General features: G+C 48.8%; 2 protein-coding genes across 2 annotated transcripts in view; one reads left to right on the top strand and one right to left on the bottom strand.

The window, feature by feature from the left end:
• On the top strand, nucleotides 1-3141 carry CENPV (centromere protein V). The gene is made up of 5 exons (XM_030962844.1): nucleotides 1-233; nucleotides 1153-1251; nucleotides 1996-2065; nucleotides 2432-2546; nucleotides 2876-3141. The coding sequence occupies exons 1-5, from the start codon at nucleotides 1-3 to the stop codon at nucleotides 2998-3000; spliced, it is 642 nt and encodes a 213-aa protein (XP_030818704.1). The 3' UTR covers nucleotides 3001-3141.
• Nucleotides 3142-3451: 310 nt separating this feature from the next.
• The window catches only part of PIGL (phosphatidylinositol glycan anchor biosynthesis class L), a 53126-nt gene continuing 37812 nt past the window's right edge, over nucleotides 3452-18765 (bottom strand). The window contains exons 4-7 of the mRNA XM_030962843.1: nucleotides 17461-17528; nucleotides 9952-9983; nucleotides 5470-5603; nucleotides 3452-4435 (exon numbers count right to left, since the gene is read on the bottom strand). Of these exons, the coding sequence (XP_030818703.1) occupies nucleotides 4337-4435; nucleotides 5470-5603; nucleotides 9952-9983; nucleotides 17461-17528 (333 nt within the window). The 3' untranslated portion in view covers nucleotides 3452-4336. The remainder of the gene's footprint in view (nucleotides 4436-5469; nucleotides 5604-9951; nucleotides 9984-17460; nucleotides 17529-18765) is intronic.

Below are 18765 nucleotides of genomic sequence, written 5' to 3'. Positions count from 1 at the left end.
ATGGGGCGCGGCGCGGCGGGCGGCGCGCGGCGCTCCCGGCGGGGCAGCACGGCCGCGGGCGGGACGCGCCGGGCCCGGAACAGGAATGCGGGGGGAAGCCCGGCCGGGGCCAAGGCGGAGCCCCCCGGGCCCAGCGTCATCGATCTGGGGGCGCAGAGCGGGCGCTGGGCCGCCTTCCAGGAGCGGCACCGGCTGAGCTGCGAGGAGGCGGCGCGGCTGCTGCTGGACGCGTAGTGAGTAACGGGGCCGGGGCTCGGCGCTCCCGCCCGAGTCCCGCTCCCCGCAGCGTTCTCTGCACCGCGGGTCCCGAGAGCTGCCCAGAAGGGGCGCCGGGAGTGGGATGGGGAGGGGGCGCACGCATCACGGAATAAAAGCGCCTTTCTGTGCTAAAGCTGCCCGTGTTTTACGGCTCTCCCATCGAAAATGCCCTTGAGGGCTCCGCCAGGCTCAGCTGCTAAATCTCCACCCATTTCCTGTGCTCGCTCCATGCAGAGCGCCGCACATCAGAAGCTGCCCGTGGGAGGCAAAATCTGGAAAATGTTTTTTTCCTTTGCATTTAGCGATTGACCCGCACGGTGACTGCCCAGCTGCTGTGGAGGCGGCTTGGGGAGGGAGAGAAGCATAGGCTCAGAAATTCCTTGGTCATAAAGTTCCTTTGCAGTTACAACCCGAAATAAAAGACATTTCAAATATTATGTAGAATCCACAGATCTCTGCTTTCCCCAGCTTTTAAATGGAGGAATATTAATGATACTGAAGGAACTGTGGGGAAATTCAGTTCTGAGTTCCAAGCAGTCTGTTTTGAGGTGATAGCCCTGGTTTCTGTGTAGGGTTGTGTATGGACACAGCTGCAGGGTCAGCACTGTGACCTGGAGTGTGATGGGGAGCTGTGTTGTACAGAGTGGAGAGTCCTCAAAATGGTGCTCTTCTAATTAAACCACAAAAGCAATTGCTGCAGAGGACAAAAGCCATCCTCCACCTCATTCTGACACATGTTATTAAATACATTTGAGTGGATATGTTTCTTGGTGTTCTGCAACAGCTCAAGACCGAACTGAATAATGAATACATGAATGTCATGTATAGCCTTACTGTTCTCTTGGGCAAAAACCAAGAGAGGAGGATCCCCAAAGCTCTGTTGTGTCTCTGCAGTGAATACAGGGGTTTGGTGAAGCACACAGGAGGCTGTCACTGTGGAGCCGTCCGCTTCGAGGTCTGGGCTTCAGCAGATCTGCACGTGTTCAACTGCAAGTGAGTTGGATTGTGCCCTGTTCCAGAGATGGATGTCAGCTCTCTGCTCTTCCAACCTTAGAGCTAAAGATGAGACAGCTGCAGGACACCCTCTGAGCTGTTTCCACAGGATTTACCCCTAATTATGTCCTGATCCACTATGAGATCAGTGTTGGTGATTTCAGGTGCTGCTTTGGGCAGGACTTCATGTCTCAGCCAGGCTCACACAGAAAGTGTCAGGAGAGATCTAATGAGTCCAGCTGCTCAGCCATCTGCTTTCTGTTTCCTCTCATGCAAGGGGCTCAAAGCACATGGGTCTTTTTTTAACTTGTTCTTCTCAAGTGACATTACAGCTCTGACCACATGTGCCTCAAACTAAAACACCCTCTGGTTTCAGTAGTGACCCCTCTTTACCTGCAACTCGTTTGCTTCCAGCTCATGGGTGAACTTCTGAACTTTACTTTCTTGTTTGCAAGGTAATGAATGTTGGCAGAATTGCCCAAATGTGCTCTGAACCATTAAGTGGATTTCTCAGGGCCAGAGTTTATCCTCAAGAGTTGTATGTGAGAATATCTTATTGCGGTACCTGTGTGGGGCCAGTCTGTTCATGGGTGTGCTTCACAAACACTACTGACACCACAAGTCCACTTTTGCCACTTAGCTCTGAGCCATTTTAGCTGTCAGTGGGATTTCTGTTGTCAAGAGCTCAGATTGCTGCTCTACAACCTGTCCACTTCTAGAAAGGTGTGGTGTTTTCTTTTACAGTTGCAGCATTTGCACAAAGAAACAGAACCGACACTTCATTGTGCCAGCGTCGCGGTTCAAGCTGCTCAAGGTAGAGTAAGAACTCAGTAAGAGCATGGTCATGAGCACGAGCACTGTTACCCTCAAGAGCCAAGAACAAGCAGTTTTCTGCCCTGAGTTTGGCTGTTTGGGTGAAATGGCTGCGTTTTAAGCTGTCTGGTGTGGTTGTGTTAGTGCATCTTGTTTAGAGCTCCTGGAGTTGCCAGGCCTGACTGTTATGGACACGTGTCCATACAAAGCACAGGGGTTCAGGAAAGGAGCAGGAATGCACAGCTCTGTATCTCAAATAAAGGCAGGAAGGTGGCATTTTAAATTGTACATTTCTACATTGTATCTTTCCAAAGTAATGAATCCATCTATTTCCAAGGAAAACTTACAGTGCTTTTCCTTTGCCTAGGGTGCTGACAACTTGACAACTTACACCTTCAACACACACAGTGCCCAGCACACGTTCTGCAAGACCTGTGGTGTTCAGAGCTTTTATACTCCTCGTTCCAACCCTGATGGTTATGGTAGGTACAAAGCAAACTGTGCTAAGCAGAGTTAACCACCAAATAAACCTTGGATAAAGATTCCATTGGATGTTGACATGGCAGCAGTGAGCAGCATGTGTCCTAGGAGTTTGTTCCTAAAGGAACTGCAGTCTGAACCTGTAGCTCCTCCAAAAAAACAATCTTACCTATAAATGCATGGGCTTCTTCCTGTGACAGGATTCTCATCCAGGCTCCTCAGCCTTACAGCAAAAGCATTTAAATTCCCTGAGATGCCCCAGCCATGGAATGAGCAGGCTTCTCCCACATTTTATGAAAAGTAGGTTTTTGTGTACTCTGTTTTTCTTCAGGAATCGCTCCCCACTGCCTGGATGATGGCACTGTGCAGACCATTATCACAGAGGATATCAATGGCAAGGAGTGGGAGAAAGCAGTGAGGGAACACAAGACCATCAGAGACATGTCAAAACCCTGACAGACCCTCCCAGCAGCCTTGGGAGCACTGCCAAGGAAATGCAGTCTGGGATTTCCTGGGTGTTGGTTGGTGAAATCAATCTCTAATTACTGTTACCTGTTCTCTGTTTCTTAAATAAATCTTTCTATGCTGATTGTCTCATTTCTTTGTGACATTCAGTTTTCAGACTGCCTCTGCTCTGTAAAGCACTCCAGGGGCTGCTGGTTTGGCACTTTGCCTTTAGCTGTGCTAAAGTTTAAATCACAATACAAAAGACTTCATTAGAATCACTGGCACCTCATTTCTGTGTCCTGCTGAGACTCGTGAGTTGACCTTGAGGCCTGTTCTGAATCAAGAAGAAAAGCTGATATTTCAGGAGGTAAAAGTGAAGGTGGAGCCTGCAACACAATGTGTATAAAAGAAGTGACAGCAACCATCCGTGCAATTAGAAAAAATGGTATGATTTCTGATGTTTTATTCAATGGCTTTGGCTTTTTAAAGTTCTTACTGAATAACAAAGGTGTTATGGTTGTATCTGTGGAGATAGCATTGAAAAGTTACTCCTGATAGCTGGATCTTACAAAGGCACCAAGGGAGAGTTGCCAAGCAGTCCTTGCAGCTCTGTCTTCTTGGGGAAACAGTTTGCACCATATCTTCTCCAATGCAGAATCCTCCAGAGCTTGGCTTCCAATTAAAGTTAATCCAAATTTCTCATCTTATTTAAGCTTCTATGATGAGAATATAGAGCAGCTATAGCCTGTTCTCAGGCTTTAGCCCTGTTCTCAATGTATCAGGCAACAAGATATTCAGAAGGAGGTTCACCCAGCCTGAGTTTTGTAGTGTGGAGAATGCCACACAAAGAACACCCCATCCTGCTGAGCACCTAACACAGGAGCTTTCCTGAGTCCTGGGCCTGGGGCAGTGGTGGTTTTGCTCATCCTTTGCTCCTGGAGTGGTGTGACAGTGGTCACTGGAGTTTTCAGATGAGGGAAGAGACGAGAATGTTGACTTTATGTTCAGAAAACTTGATTTATTATTTTATGATGTATATATTACATTATAACTATACTAAAAAAAAAAAGTTTCCTCAGAAAGCAAGCTAGCTAAACTAAGAATAGAATAAGAAAATTATAACAAAAGTAGCTGGCTCAGAGAGAGAACAAGAGCCATCCCTGCTGTGACTGGTCACTGAATCAAAACATCTACACGAGATTAATCACAAATCTACTTGCTGCATTCTGCAGCAGCAGATAACCATTGTTTACATTCTGTTTCTGAAGCTTCAGCTTCTCAGAAAAGAAAATCCTAAAGAAAAAGATTTTCACAAAAAAGATGTCTGTGACAGCGTGGTGTCCTGTCAGAGCAGGCGCAGGGAGTTGAGCACCAGGTAGCGGGAGAAGAGCAGGTAGAGCTGGCGGAACCACAGGAGCTGGCTGCGATGGCACCGCATGGCTCTCTAGGAGGAGGAGAAACAGGGCACAGAGCATGACAGAACCTTCCAGAGCTGCTGTGGGGGCACTTTCCTGCTCCTGCTGTGGGGCTCAGTGCCCATGTATAGGACAGCCTGTTTTCAGTGAGCAGGGAGAGGCAGGCTGCCTGAGCTCTGGGCCTGCCTGCCCCCAAGGCTGTGTTGTGCTGCCTGATGCTCAGAGGGTCCTGCTCCAAAGGACACTTCATGTGTCACTTCTAACTCCTCCTCCCCACATGAGCTCAGGATTGGGGAAGTGTTCACATGCTGGGAAGCAGGAGCCTGATAAGTGTGTCTGGGAACATCTCTGCTCCTTCTGACCACTGCAGCTGCAACTGAGCCTATTTATAGTGCACCAGCCTAGAAAGGTCAGATTTCAGGAACAAAAATACATGGGAATAATGAACACCACCTTTGTCCAAGCTGTCTCCATAAGTAACTCTTATCTTTTAACAGCCTCAGAAGCAGGAAAAGTCTGTAATTTGTGAATTAACAGCACTGCTTGCTGGGTAAATATTTTCATGCTGCTAATCAGATTCTGATATAGGGAACTGTGGAGTAAATGTGTGAGATCCTATGCAACAAAATAGTTTAAAAATGTACAGTAAAGGGAACTTGTGATGAGCTTTGGACCAAAAGTTCACAGGTTGTCTCCATCTTAGTGATCAAGGATGCTGTTCCTGGCATGCAGTCATGCCAGGCTTTCACAGGCCACTCACATGTTCAGAATACTGTGTTGGATCCAGTTTCCTTTGAAATGCATCCTACATCCTGGGGAGTGCAAAACTCAGTGCCCAGTGACTGTCTGAGCTGCAAATCTGCTCAACCCTGTCCTGTCACACAGGACATGAGGTAACCTGGCTTGCCCATGTTTCTAAAAATCACTGCAGACATTCCTCAGTGACATTTCTAACCCACGGATGACACTACTGGCATCCCCTGGGAATGTGACACTTGTGACTAAAGTGCTCACAATGAGGATGAGCCACTCAAACAGGTCAGGCAGGTGCCACTCATCTCACCTTGGCTTGTTCAGTCTCCTCCTCTGTGAGGATGAAGAGTGCATCCCTGGGCAGGAGGCAGGAAATGAGGACATCCAGGAAGGAAATGTATTTCCTGAAGAGATTTACTGATTCCAGCACGAGCACATGGCACCCTACACAGAGAAAAAGGATAAATATTTCAAACCAGCAGCAATTCTTGTAAAGTGCCCTTTTCTCCAGGCTCAGCAGCTCTTTGCAGCTTCCCTGTGCTGCTGGCCTTGGGAATCTTTCTTGTGTAAAGGGGGAACAACTTCTGATGCTCCCTCCAGGATTTTTTTGTGCCCAGTACACATCTATGACCATTTGTATTGTCTGTTATTCTGTATGTGACCCTTTATACTGGTTCTTGTTCTGTAATAGCCTGTGGAAAGCAAAGCTGGCTTTGAAAATCCCAAAAACTGGGTGTTTTTAAATTCTTCCTGCATAATTAGGCTCAAAAAAATAGGTGTAGATGATTCTCTGAATCCTGACACTGTATCATATAATGGAATTTTAAAACAGTAGTTTCTGGTTCAGCTACCAAAATGAAATTCCATCTTTCTACTCCAGTTCTTAGCTACAGAATAAATATTTACAAGCCTCAGGAATAAAATATTAACTCAGGCAGGCAGTAACACTTTAACAGAGTTCCTGAATTCATTGTTCAGATGTTTGTGATGAAGCAGATGAAGGTAACGTGGTTCAAGATTCTGCTGATGTTGGAGGGGTTTTTTTTCTGTTTCAAAGATCCATTTGAACTCAAAAGTTAATTGCTAATTTTTTTTACCATGGCTAAATTGTCTTCACTGATGAGTTCAGAGCTACTGATGGTCCCGTTAAGAGCCTGTAGCTCTCAAGGGAGCTGCTTTGGGATTTCCTTGGCTTGGCAGCTGCTGTGATTATGTTCCACACTTCCCACATTGTATTAAAGCTTGACAGAAGAGGCCAAAGTCGCAGTTTACACAGGTGGGCAGAGATGCAATTCGATTTGCAATGAGATTTCCTCCAGTGAGCCTTGAAACAGTGAAATTACAGAAGAGACAGAACAAAGCTCTCGTGGACTCCCTCTGGCACATCACCAGGATCTTTCAATTCCTTTCTTTCTTTTCTTTTCTCCAAGGGTGTTGTTCCAACTTTTCAACAGCCTCTCCCACTCTCCAAAGTTAACTGGTTAACTCTTCATTTCAGCCCCACAGAGGGCTCCAGGGCCGTGCTCCCCTTCCATCGAGGGGACACTGGGAGCTGACTCCCAGCAGGTCACACAGAGCATCACAGCAGTGATTTCCTCCTGCTGTGGGCAGCAAGGAGCAGGGGCAGAGCACTCAGGGGCAATGCGGAGCGGGGGAGCGGCGGAAGATCCGCGCTGGGAGCGGCGGGCGCTGCTCGGGAGCCGCCGGGAGGTGGCGGCGTCCGCCGGCCGGGAGGGACCCGGGAGCGGGACCCGCATCCCTTCGGAGTGCTGCCCTCAGCCCCTCCTGTCCCCAGTGCCGTGTCCCCAGTGCCCTGCAGGGTCACGGAGCAGCGCTGGGACGTGCGGGAATGCGGCGTTTGGGACAGGCACGGCCCGGGCACTTCCTGAGCCCCCGTCCCGCTCCAGCCCGCCGGGACACGGGACAGGCGGAGCTGCCGTCGGCCCCAGCTGCTCTCCCTGGGGATGCTCTGCAGGCACAAGTGCTGCAGTCGCTCAAAGAAGGGCCCTGACACTCCTTTAATCCCACTGGAGAGTTTCTTGTTTGCAAATAGCAAACGTGGAAGGAAATCTGTGATGTGCTGTGATTGGGGGAGCCGTTCTTCCCCTTGCTCTGCAGAGCTCCTCTGGGCTGCTGCTGGGGCAGTTTCAGAGGGAAGAATTAGTACAGTGCTGCTGTCAGCATTCCCAGTGGCACCTGTTTGCTTTTCAAACATCTTTCCTTTCCTGGGTGGCTTTAATGGACTCTGGCAAAGCCACACCAATTCCTACTCACAGTGATGGGAAGAGAGGCCTGGCACCACTCTCTGAAGCTTGGGCTGCTCTTTTTAACCAAATGTCCTCTCACTTCCCTTAATTTTTTTCCCCTGAAAAATATTAATTCATGCAGCAATTGCACCCTTTTGTTCCTCAAAGCTCAATAAGGACTCAATAAGCAATAAGGACTCAAAACCATGGCAAGTGATTTCAGTGTGGATGGCTCTGACCTGCTGGGCCCTCCTTGGTCAGATCAGGTGAAGTGGTGGCATCCAGCTCCCCAAAAAGAAGGGCACTGTGAGAGCCCTCTGTGACACTGATCCAAGCAGGATTTCCATGTGCTGACAGCAAAGCCTGCTCTGCATGGCAATATGAGATTAAATGAAGCAAGGAAGGAATATACAGTCCAGGGAGAGATGGAAAAGGGTTCAGAGAAACAGGCTGCTCCCTGCCAAGCAGGGTGAGAGCAGTGCTGCCATTGAGGAGTCCTGTGACACCAGCAGGTGAAGCCTTTCACAGCCTGCTGTGCCTGTGACCTGGGCAGGATGGGATTAGCAGTGTAATGCAACCTCTCCAGGTTGGCAGAAAGGGCAGGATCAATATAGCTCATGGATTAGGCTGAGAATAGAAGTGTGTGAAGCCTGCAGCCTGCTCAGCTTGGATTTCCACTTCCAAATCACTCAGGCAGCAAGGATGCCTAGAATGAGGAGCTCCTGAGTGAGCACTGTGTGTGCTGCAGGCCTGCACTGCTCCTGTTGGAAGGAGGCACAGGTTCTTCTGGAAAAGCACTGGGTGCAGCTGGAAGGGGCCAGTGGCAGGGGTGGGAGCACATCCAGCACTTGTCTTGGCTTCTTGAAACAAGTGCTTGTGCCTGGGCTGGAGAACTTGATTACAGATTATAAAAAGCCTGTTGTGTTTGTGCTGGCTAAAGGCATTAGAAAGCAGAGCAGGATATTTAGGGTGCTCATTTGCATATCACTGAGGCAATGCAAGGCTTAGCTGGCTTTTGCATTTGCAGGGAGATTTTCTGTGGATTCCCTGATCACATGGGCTTACACAGGCTCACCCACAAACAGCTCCCTCTTCCCAACAGCAGCACAGCACTTTTCCATGGCCTGAACATGCCTTTCAGCTCCATCCAGACAGCCTCAATCCCACATCACCCTTGTTTCATTAAGCCCCTCTGGTGCACAGCCCTGCACGCCTGCCAGATCAAATTATAAATACTGGGAATTTCAATGAGACTGGAACTATATTTGGAAAGGCTTAGCATAAGCAGCAGCATGGGAGCTCCCCGTTCCTTTGGTGTTTGTAGGTCATGTCAGATGTGATGTAATCAGAGCAGCAAGGCTTGCACAGAGCTCCAGCAGCCTCTTGATGCTGCTGGAGAAATGGAAATGTTCTCTGTATGTGGGTCTGTTTCAAACCTGAATGGATTTGAGGCACAGCCCATATTCAGGACCAGAGTGAAACCTGCATGAGCAGCACAAGAAAGTGGCTCAGTGTAGATGGGGCCTGACAGCCAGCAGTGACATCAACCACTGCAGCCCCTTGTCCTTTGTGCTGCACACAGAGCTCTGCTGCAGCCCAAGGCTGAACAAAGGAAAGGTCCCAGGAATGAAGCTGGCACTAACACTCCTCTTTCATGAACTGGGGAATGAAGGGACTGGAGTCAGAGCTCAGCTTAAGGGCATCCTGCCATCTTGGCTCATGCTGTCTCATTAGGCCTGCAACTTCCTGCTAGCAGAGAATTAAAGCTGATTTGCTGTGACTCATTCAAATCCTACAATGATTTGGGAATTAGCATTAAAGGAACACAGCCTGCATGGCTGCTGAGGGAGCAGGAGGTTGACTGGGTGGGCCTGGCTGAGCCACCTTCCTATGCTCTGTCCAAACAGCTGAGTGACAGCTTTGTGCTTAAAAAAGGCCCACACATTTGTCCCTGGGCAGGCACTGTTTGTTAGAGATAAGGGCTGCAGCTCTGCTCTAGAAAAGGGCTCAGGAGCTACCTCCTTCTGTACTTTGTTTCTTTCCTTTCCCTGTTTGTACAGAGAATTTCTCAGAGATTCTTGCTCACAGGTGGAAGAAGCCACTACAGTTTGTTGTGCCACTGCAGATTTCGGATTCCTTTCTGAGCACAGTTTGGTGGAGGCTTAACTTGCTACATGCAAATATTTTTGGCTAAGTGGGTAATCATTGCTGAGGATTTTGTCACAGAAAAGGAAAAAGGCTTGTAAGCAGGATGTGACCAAAAACTCTGTGACTAAGCTGAGGGACCTGGAAAGAGCACTCAAATTCACCCAGGAGGCACAGGCCAGACACTGCATCACACCACTGAGGCAGGACAACCCCAAGGGACTGAAAAGTGACTGTAGAGAAGCCTGAACTGGTAAAAAATTGCAGGAAGAGAAAAGATCAGCTGTGGGTTTCATCTGCAGTGCAGGGCTGAGTTGGGCAGCTGAACCCTGGACACAGCAGGGATGTCAAGCACTGCAGGGTGGGGATGTGGGGTGGGAGGAGAGGTGATGGACTCCTACCTTCAGGTAACTTCCCCTCTGAGTGCAGGTACCTGTGAAAGAAGAGATTCAAGGGGTCAACATTTGAGTGGAATGACTCAAACTCTGATTTTACAGGAATAAAACCTTGCACATTAAACCAAGACTTTTCATTTAACACCCAGTGACAATGGCCAAACTTGTGAGAAACTTCAGGAGCCCACACTGGATGCACTTCAGGCAGGACTCATTCCCCACACTATTCTGCCATTCCTTCCCCCATCCTGCCTGCTGGGACACACCACAAATAAGCTCCATAAATCAAATTCATTCTCAGACTTCCCAAGGAAACCCAAGAGGCTGCCAAGGGCTGTTCAGCCCTGGGAGCACCTCTGGCTCTGCTGGCCAGGGGAATTGTCTCAGCAGCTGCTCCTCTTTGGGCACCAGCTCTTTTTTTCTAACCCAGGCTGGCACTGGAACATCTGAGAAGCTGCTCTGGCTTTTTGCTCACCAAGACTTTGATCCCTTCATGACTTTGTCCCGGGAAGTCTCTGCAGCAAAACAGAACAGGAGGACCAAGGATGGGAGATGTGAATGGTGGTGGCACTTCCATCAGGAAGTGTAAGCAAATGGCCCTGGGATGGTGAGGGCATCAGGGGGTGTTCATTTCAATTCCTTTCTTAATCCTCTTGGTTTTCCTGCTCATGGCTTTGGAGCCATCCTGGATTTGGCCCACGGCAGGGCTGGGAAGCAGCAGGTCTCCAGCAGATGGCACTCAGGGCTGTCCCACACCCAGTCCTGCTCTTCCAGGAGAAAAAGACATCCAAACAATGGAACATTTGCCAAAAGGAGAAAGGAAATAATAATAAAAAAAAGTTATTTAACCCTGTGTAATATTTAAAGAGATTGTTATCACCTAATAGTGGTGTATCTGACAAAGGACAATGTGTCAGTTCATGTGTAAATCAGCCAGGATAAAACATGCATTATATGTAAACTGCTGTGTTTCTCCAGTCACTTTCAAACTAGGATTATCTCTGGCTGTTGGTTAAGTTCAAGGAAAAGGATTAGCTACACAGGCCTAGACAAAATAGGAAGCACGGAGTGATGAATACCCAATGCAATACAAAGCAGAAGTCAAGCCAGAAATGCAGGTCATGACAGAACTCAAACAGCAATCAGAAAACATATTTAAACAGATTCTCCTGCCAGTGGTGTCCTCTGCTCCAGAGCCAGAGCAATGCCATTTCCTGCTAAACAATGGCCTTGGAATAGTGACTTGGGCACCTTCTGCCCCACCACTCAAGCCTTACTGCCCTGACAAAGACTGTTAAATGTTGCCTTGTAATTTAAATATCTCCATTAATATTTGCTCTGCTCTTCTGCCAGAGGTTTCTTCCCCCACAAGTGGAATCTGGCCACCCAAAGAAATGATTCAGCACTTGGTACAGTTAGTAGGGTGGGAAACTTTTAGAATAAGCTTGGAGAGATAAAGCAGTGAGTGGTTGTGAAATTTGGCAAGCTCTGAAAGCCCAGTGTCTGTTCTGGGTGTGCTGCTCTGCCATGGAGGCACCTTCAAAGGCCTGAGCTGCTCCAAGAGGGAACTAATAATAACCACTCCTGTCACTAGAAACAGGAGTGAGAGATCCAGCTCATATGGAAACGATTCAGCAGGAGCAGGGAGCATCTTCAGCAGGGAAGAAAAGTGTGATTCAGCAGTAAATGAAGGAGTTTGTGCTCGTGTAAATGTTCAGGGAGACACAAACTGTGTTTGGTTACTGAAAGGTCCTCAAAGCTGCTGCCAGCAGACCAGTCACTCATCTGGAAGAAAAGACATGAAGAAACTGCATCTCTCCTCATCCTTTTTGTCCCAGTCCAAGTGCTTCAATTCTCAGCAAAGCTCAGTGCAGAGCCCTGGGAATGGGCTCCACCCAGCTCTGTGTGCAGAGGAATTGCAGCCTTGCTCATTTGTATTTCTCTGTGGTTGCAGAGAGAGAGAGAAACACGAAGCTCTACCTCCTGCACACGTTCACAAAATGAGCCAATCCTCTCCCAAATCCATCTTCTCACTCCCATCTCCACCCTGCTGGAGAGTCTCCATGGGACACTTCCAAGTAGGGGAGAGGTTGCAGCTCTCAGTTGTTGCCATTTCGGGAATGTTGTTTTACAGATTGGACTTGCTGTGGTTTGGTCGAAATGAAAGAGTTTGGCATAAAATCTCAAAAAGTAAAACACAGGCTCTTTTTCAGGAGATTTTTCCATGTGGGTGTTTTGTTTTTTCTACCCGGAGAGACTTTTTATAATCCTTTTTAAACACAAAGTGACCTAAGGTGGCTCAATCCCACCCACTGCCCAGGTGCCAGAGCCTGGTGGTTACAGGGCACCTCTCCTGCAATGCCTGTGGTAGATTCAGGTCCACATGTGAGACCCTCTGCAGGGAAGAATTTGGGAAGGCCATGAGGCATCCAAAAGCTCCAACCATTTCTGCCCTGCAAGATCTCAGCCCCAGCTCCTCCCTCAAGGCCCTGCTTTGAAGGCTCTGCAGCCACCAGCTCCATCTGCTCAGCAGAAACACTGAAATGGCCCAAAGCCCTCACCCTGCAAACTGCAGGACTGAGCTCCCAAATTCCCTGTCTTCACTCAGGCATGCTCAGGAAAGGTGTGAGTGGGTCAGCTCCTCTGTGGCACTGAGCAGTGAAACCTCCCAAGCTGTTCCAAGCAGGAACAAGTCCAGATGGAGCTGAAACCTCAGTCCTGGGGAGCACAGAACTCCTCTGGGGCTCATGTCCACGAGGGTGTGTTATGGTTTGGGTGATGTTCTGTTTGATGAGAAGTTGTTCATTGAATTCAATGACTTCACTCTTTAAATTGTTTCCCAAGCCAGAGGTAAAACCCTTCACTGAACTGACTGCTGGCTGCTGTGGAGCACTGGGGAAATACAGATTTGAAGAGCATGGCAAAGAAAGGATGTCTTAAAGCTGCATTGGGGCTCCATTTAGGATCCCAACCTCTAATCTGCCCAATTAATCTGACGAAACAGATGTGAAGGAGGAAGAACAGGCAGTCTCCTAGGAATCACAGAGACGTTAGAAGGATATCCTTGCCAGATGTTGGATGTTTGCTCTCTGGAATGCCTCCTCCCTCCCTAGCTGGATTTTCTGGCTCCATTTCCATGCATCCTGAACTACACCACGGAGCAGCACTTTGTACAACACTGCTCAGGCTCTCTGTGCTCACACATGGGGCAGTGGCAAAAGATGGTTCTGCCAGTGACAATCCAGATGTTCCAGCTGCCAGAGCTGTCCTGGCTCTGTGCTTTGGGCCTTGCACTGTCTGGGAGAGGAATGTGCAGTGTCACTGCTCCCCTCACTGTGATACAGGGAAGGACACCCCCTGAGGCTGCTTCTTTGGGAAAAAACCCCTTTTTTAGGGGGAATCCCTTCTGTGCTGGTGCTCCATGCTCAGCTTTAATCCTGATGGCTCTCAACAGTGTCATGGAAGGGCACTGGGATGAATGAACTTGGTCAAATGAAGGAATGAGGGAAAGGGGTAAAGGAAAGAGATAAAACCTAAAACTCCACACCCAGCTATGGGATATATGCCAGGGCAGAGAGCTTTGAGGGGAAGTCTCAAGGATAGACAGCAGAGTACAATTCTGTCTCAGCCTTATGGGGACAGTCTGGCTGCAACCACAGCCATCACTCATAAGCTTCCCCAGGACATTTAAGATCAGTAAAACAAGTGAGAAATGCACAGGCTGCAGCTGCTGAAAGGAGGCAGAGATCTTCCAGCCCCACACTATAAGAAGGCACCAAATAAAAATGCTAAATGGGCTATCATTCACTTTTATCAAGCTAATCACCCAAACCCAGCTTCCTCCCTGTCCTTTAAGACCTGGCCTTGGAAATTCCACAGAAGCTCACAGCAGAACTGTGCTCTGTCGGGGTGGGATGCAGTTGGTGGCCTCTGAGAATGGCTCCCACCCAGTGGGACTGGCTGGACACTGCTCCTCTTTGTTTCCATGGATTTGCAGCTGGCATTTACCCAACCCTCCCCTTCCAGGGAGGCTCAGTGCAGCCCTCTGCACAATGTCCCTGGCATTGGCAATTCAGGAGTGGGGCATTCAGCGGCCAGGCTGGGACATGGCAGTGCCACAAGGCATTGGTGGCACTCAGGCTGCATCCTCATCCACTGCTGAGTGAAAAAACTCCCAAATATCATCTCTGCACAGCCTCATTTACAACCTGCCACAGAGCTGGTGGATGTTCACAAACATCCTGCAGGACTGGGAGGCGTTTTTCCAAATGGAATTGATGAGAATAGGCTCAGCTAATGATTCCTTGATGTAGCTTTTTATATGGCATCATTGATAGAAGTTTTATGGATGCAGTTGCTATAACAACATAATGCACAGTGGTTAAATATAGCAGCTCCTATTTTCCACTCAGTTTGCTCTGCCCTAAGCAGACAAGACTATTCTTTTCTGTTCTAGCTGGGATAAAATGGATTTGATAGCTCATTAAAGAAAACAAGTGGCACAGTCCTCCCTCCTCCTCCTCACAAAGATGATTCCTCTCCATCCTAAGCAAGCAAACAACAAACCCAACAGCCCCCCATTTGCCAGGCTCCTGGGCAAGAGGGGCTGTTTAAAATCAAAATGCACAGTGACTCATGCAAAATTAAAACACCTTGATGTTACATGTGATCTCAGAGCAGGCACTGTCATTTCAGAGTGCAGGAAAGAGAGGTTCTCCAATGTTCTTGCCACAGAGTATTTACCAAGCTCATCACCACAGTGCCTTGTGACTGGCCAAATGCTGAGGGGGGATAAAGTGACCGGGATGTCACTCAAAACCTGCTCTTCCTTGAGGATCAGTGTAAAGGATCCAACCTCCCATGGCAACAGGGAAAGCTCTTGTTTTGGGGGATAAAAGAGGATGATGTTGCCAAATCAAGCTAGAGGAGATTGCTTCCAGTCCTCCCTGCTTTGCTGCAGTGGGTTTTTCTTGCATTTGGGTTGTTTTTTTGGTTTTTTTTCTGTTTGGAAGCCAGAACTGAAATACTCCCAGGGGAGACTGAAATCAAATAGTAATTTGCGTTCCTCTCCCATCCTGTTTTTTCTTATTTTTCCCTTGCAGAAGAATAAATCCATCCTTGAACCCTGGCATTTCCCAGTTCCTCCCAGATCTGAAGGCCAGGCAGGCACACAGCAGCAGCTGGACTCCTGCAAGCTGTCAGGAGGAAGGCTGCTGCAAGGGAAAGAGCTCATTTCTTCTGAGTAACTCCTGCTCCTTTGAACATAACCTCTGTTCCAGACACTGCAAAGAATATTTATGCCCTTAGCAGGCAATACTGAGCATCTGCTCAGCTATGACCATTTCCTGAACTGTTTTATTCCTTTTGAAGCTGTTCAATAATTTGCACCTCCTGAAGTGAGGAGTTGTGGGAGAGGTCACAGAGCCCATTCCAGCCCTGCTCTTGCAGAAAGTAATCTCATGGAAGTGGGCACAAGCCTGTCCCCCAGACAATGGGAGCATCCAAAGGAGCTGAGGATCACTGCACCAGCCCCCTGCTTCATCCTTTCCTCCAGTTTGCACAGTGGAGGCAGAACCCTGCAGGACTTGTTTGAAGAAGGTTAATAAATACATTGCAGATGATACCTGGAGGGGAGAGGTCGTTTGCCTTTCCCTTGCCATGCAGCACTGGGGCCCCAGGGGTGGCCACTGCTGCTCTGCAGAGCTCTGCTGGCACAGGGGCACAGGAGAAGCCTCAGTTTATGCTCCCAGAGCTGCCTGGACTGGCCAACATGTGAGAACTCATCAGGGCACTGAGAGTCAGGAGTGATACAGTCACGCTCTACTTCCTCCATAACACAAACTGAAAAATAATGAGGGCAAGCAAGCCACTAAAAATAAACTTAACCTTTCAGCAGCCATGGCATCACTCCTGCCACATGCAGCTGATGGGGCTACCATGATTAATTCTGCTGATTCAGGACTGGAAGGGAGACAAGACACAAAGCAGCCCTGAGTTAATGAGAATTGCTCGTGCTCTGGTGTCCCTATCAGCATGGATCTCATCAGCCCAGAGTGTTCTGCTCCAGCTGAGCACCAATGCAAAGCTCTGGCTTCAAGGGAATTGTAGACAATGAGCATTTCCTGGTAACATGCTCTGAGACAAGAGGGTTAGATCCCCACTGCACACATGGGAAACAAAGCATGAAGGTGGGAAAGTGATTTCTGCACAGCCACAAAGTAAGACAAGAGTAGAACTTGAGTTCTCCTTAAATTTCTCATCTATAACGCAGCAGCTAACTTGTTTTCCCATGATCTCTTCAGGGTGGAGGAGGACACCTAACAACCTGCCTTTCATTCCTCTTTGTAGGTCATAGAGCAGTTGAGTGAGCAAACAGAGCTCCAGGCAGCTGGAAGCTCTTTAGGCCCTCTGTGCCAATGGTGTGAGCCTTGGTCATCAACCTCTGCTCTCAGTGTTCAGCCTCTGCTCAATCTCTGCTCCTCAGTGTTCAGCCTCTGCACAACCCCTGCTCACTCCTCAAACTGTGCCTGAATCCATCTCCCCACCCAGCCCAAACACAGCACTGCTTCTTTAACCCCACCCCCTCTCCTCTGTTAGGCAATTTCAGAAGTTGCTGGGAAAAGCCATGATCCCCCTCTAACACTGAATTCCAGCCATCAAAGCTCTCAGCATCTTCCCAGAGGAGCTGGAGGTCCCAATATGGGTTCTGTGGCACTGCAGCTTTCTCTAGGCAAGTGAGAAAGGCAAATCACTGTGATGTTGTCAGCAAGGACAGCCAGAAGAATTTGTTTATTTGAATTGCACAGATGATTCAGAAAACAAATGGGTGCTATAAATACAAAGCTGTACTTGCAAAGAGTTCTTCTCATGCCTGGGAAAGGCAGGGGCAGCTCTGGAGGAAATCTCTCTAGGACACAGAAAGGTCTGAATGAGCAGAGGGTTAAAGTAAACACAGTGGTTGTCTTGCCAGCAAAATCTGAGTGATTTTAATAAAGGGATTTCTGTCTATTAACCTCACCATCACAACATGGAGACACGGGGTCTCAGAATGTAAGGAATAAAATGGTGAAGGAACTAACAGACTATTCCTAAACGTGGTAAATAGGGACAGCTCCAGTGAAAGAGCAATGTTCTTGGGCAGAGAGGTAAATTCAGGTACCTGGACAAGATGGCAACATCCTCTGGTGAAGAACTTTCCAAAAGCCACCTCCCACCAGCTCAGCCATCAGGTATTCACACACTCCTCAAAGCAGAGTGCAAAGTGATCTGTGGTATATTTTAGTGGGATCAAGAACAGGAAGGGCAAAGAGGGCCCAGTGAAAGGGAGACTGGCAAGCTCCCAGCTGATGGAACACTGAAAGATGCTGTAGGTTATTTCCAGAGCTGTGGCAGTTTCTCCAGACAGTGTCACATCCCACAGCCTGGCTCTGAGTTGGAGCAGTGAAGTGAACACTGCCCTGGTTCTGTTTCCACAGCAGCACCAGCCCAGCCCAGAGAAGTTTGCAGACATTGTACCTGACAGCATTGTAGAGAGAGATGTGGTTGGCATGGCCACTCACTCCTCCTGCATCAAACGTCACCACCTGCAATAAACACACAACAAGAAGCATTTAGGAGCAGGAGGAGGAGCCTGAGCAGTTCCCAAATTTGACATCCAAGCCCTGACCCAGCCCGTTGTGTCTAACGAGCTGTTTATGTGTTGCACAATGAGGCCTTGTGTGTGAACTCCTCATGCCACAGAAACACAAGCAAACAAACAAGGCACTCTGGAAGCAGATGAGTGCACAGCACAACAGCCAGAACAACAGAGAGATGACAAAGATCGTGTCCCCACTGGCAGGATGCACTTGTTACTTATTACTAGGGCAAAAGGTCACTTTCAGAGTGATCTGTTGCAAATGTGTTCCTGACCCCAGAGGTCCAGCTCTATGAATCACTCTCCCCTGGACCTGAGAACATCCTCCAGTGCCTGTGGATGACAGGCTGAAGCCATGGTTTGAATCAGGACATTGCTGCAACACAAGCCACACAAGCTTGTATGACTGTCCTGGTTCTGATAGGAGAAGCCTTTTTAAACAATCTGAATGCATTTTTGTACAACCAAATCAGGCTTTTCACTGAATTAGATTGTATTGTTAATTGCTTCTCTGCAGGGAGAAATGGCAGCTCCAAAATGCAGAAGTAATGTGTGCACAGAGCACTGCCCAGAGCCCAGAACACCCCTGGCTCCCTGCCCTCAGACCCACCAACAGAGTGCCAGGGCTGAGGCATCACCCTGGGACCCCTCCCTCTGTGCAATGGGCACTTAAAGGCTCCCAGTCCCCACCAGGCAGCCAAAGTGGCAGCACAGAGTGGAGAGGGAGTGGAAGTGACAGTCCCTGGACAGTGCACAGCTCAGTGCTTGCCCTGGGAGAGGCCCAGCAGCAGAGCTCTCCACAGCTCCCTTCTCTGGGAGCAGGAAGAAATCATCAACTCCCACGTTTCAGGCAATGTTTGCTTCCTTGCCAGCTTGTTCTCTCTTCAGGGAAGGAAATGCTGCAGCCCTGCTCAGTCACAGCACCTCCCTTCCCAAAATCTATTTTATATGCAGGGCCTGGAGCACTGGGTTAGAGATCAGGGGAAGATCAAAGCCACCGTGCCCATCCTGCAACCTGCTCCTCCAGCAGGAGAGGCCTTCCCAGCCTGGGGATATTGAGTCAGGAGGGAGAGGAAACACAAAGGCAGTGATGAGAAATACTTCAAACCCCACAAACTTCACACAAGCCTGCTTATAAACCCACCCACCCACAGTCAGACTTTCCACTTTGCCCAGTGGCCAGC

The sequence above is a fragment of the Camarhynchus parvulus genome, chromosome 19, assembly GCF_901933205.1.
Source record: "Camarhynchus parvulus chromosome 19, STF_HiC, whole genome shotgun sequence".
Lineage (NCBI taxonomy): Eukaryota > Metazoa > Chordata > Aves > Passeriformes > Thraupidae > Camarhynchus > Camarhynchus parvulus.
The sequence above is the reverse complement of the archived record's forward strand: the minus strand, read 5'-3'. Positions and strand labels throughout refer to the sequence as shown.

Coding starts and splice junctions, on each gene's coding strand:
- CENPV (XM_030962844.1), top strand. CDS start 1: ATGGGGCGCGGCGCGGCGGGCGGCGCGCGGCGCTCCCGGCGGGGCAGC. Junction 234..1,152: donor CGGCTGCTGCTGGACGCGTA/GTGAGTAACGGG, acceptor GTGTCTCTGCAG/TGAATACAGGGGTTTGGTGA. Junction 1,252..1,995: donor CTGCACGTGTTCAACTGCAA/GTGAGTTGGATT, acceptor TTTCTTTTACAG/TTGCAGCATTTGCACAAAGA.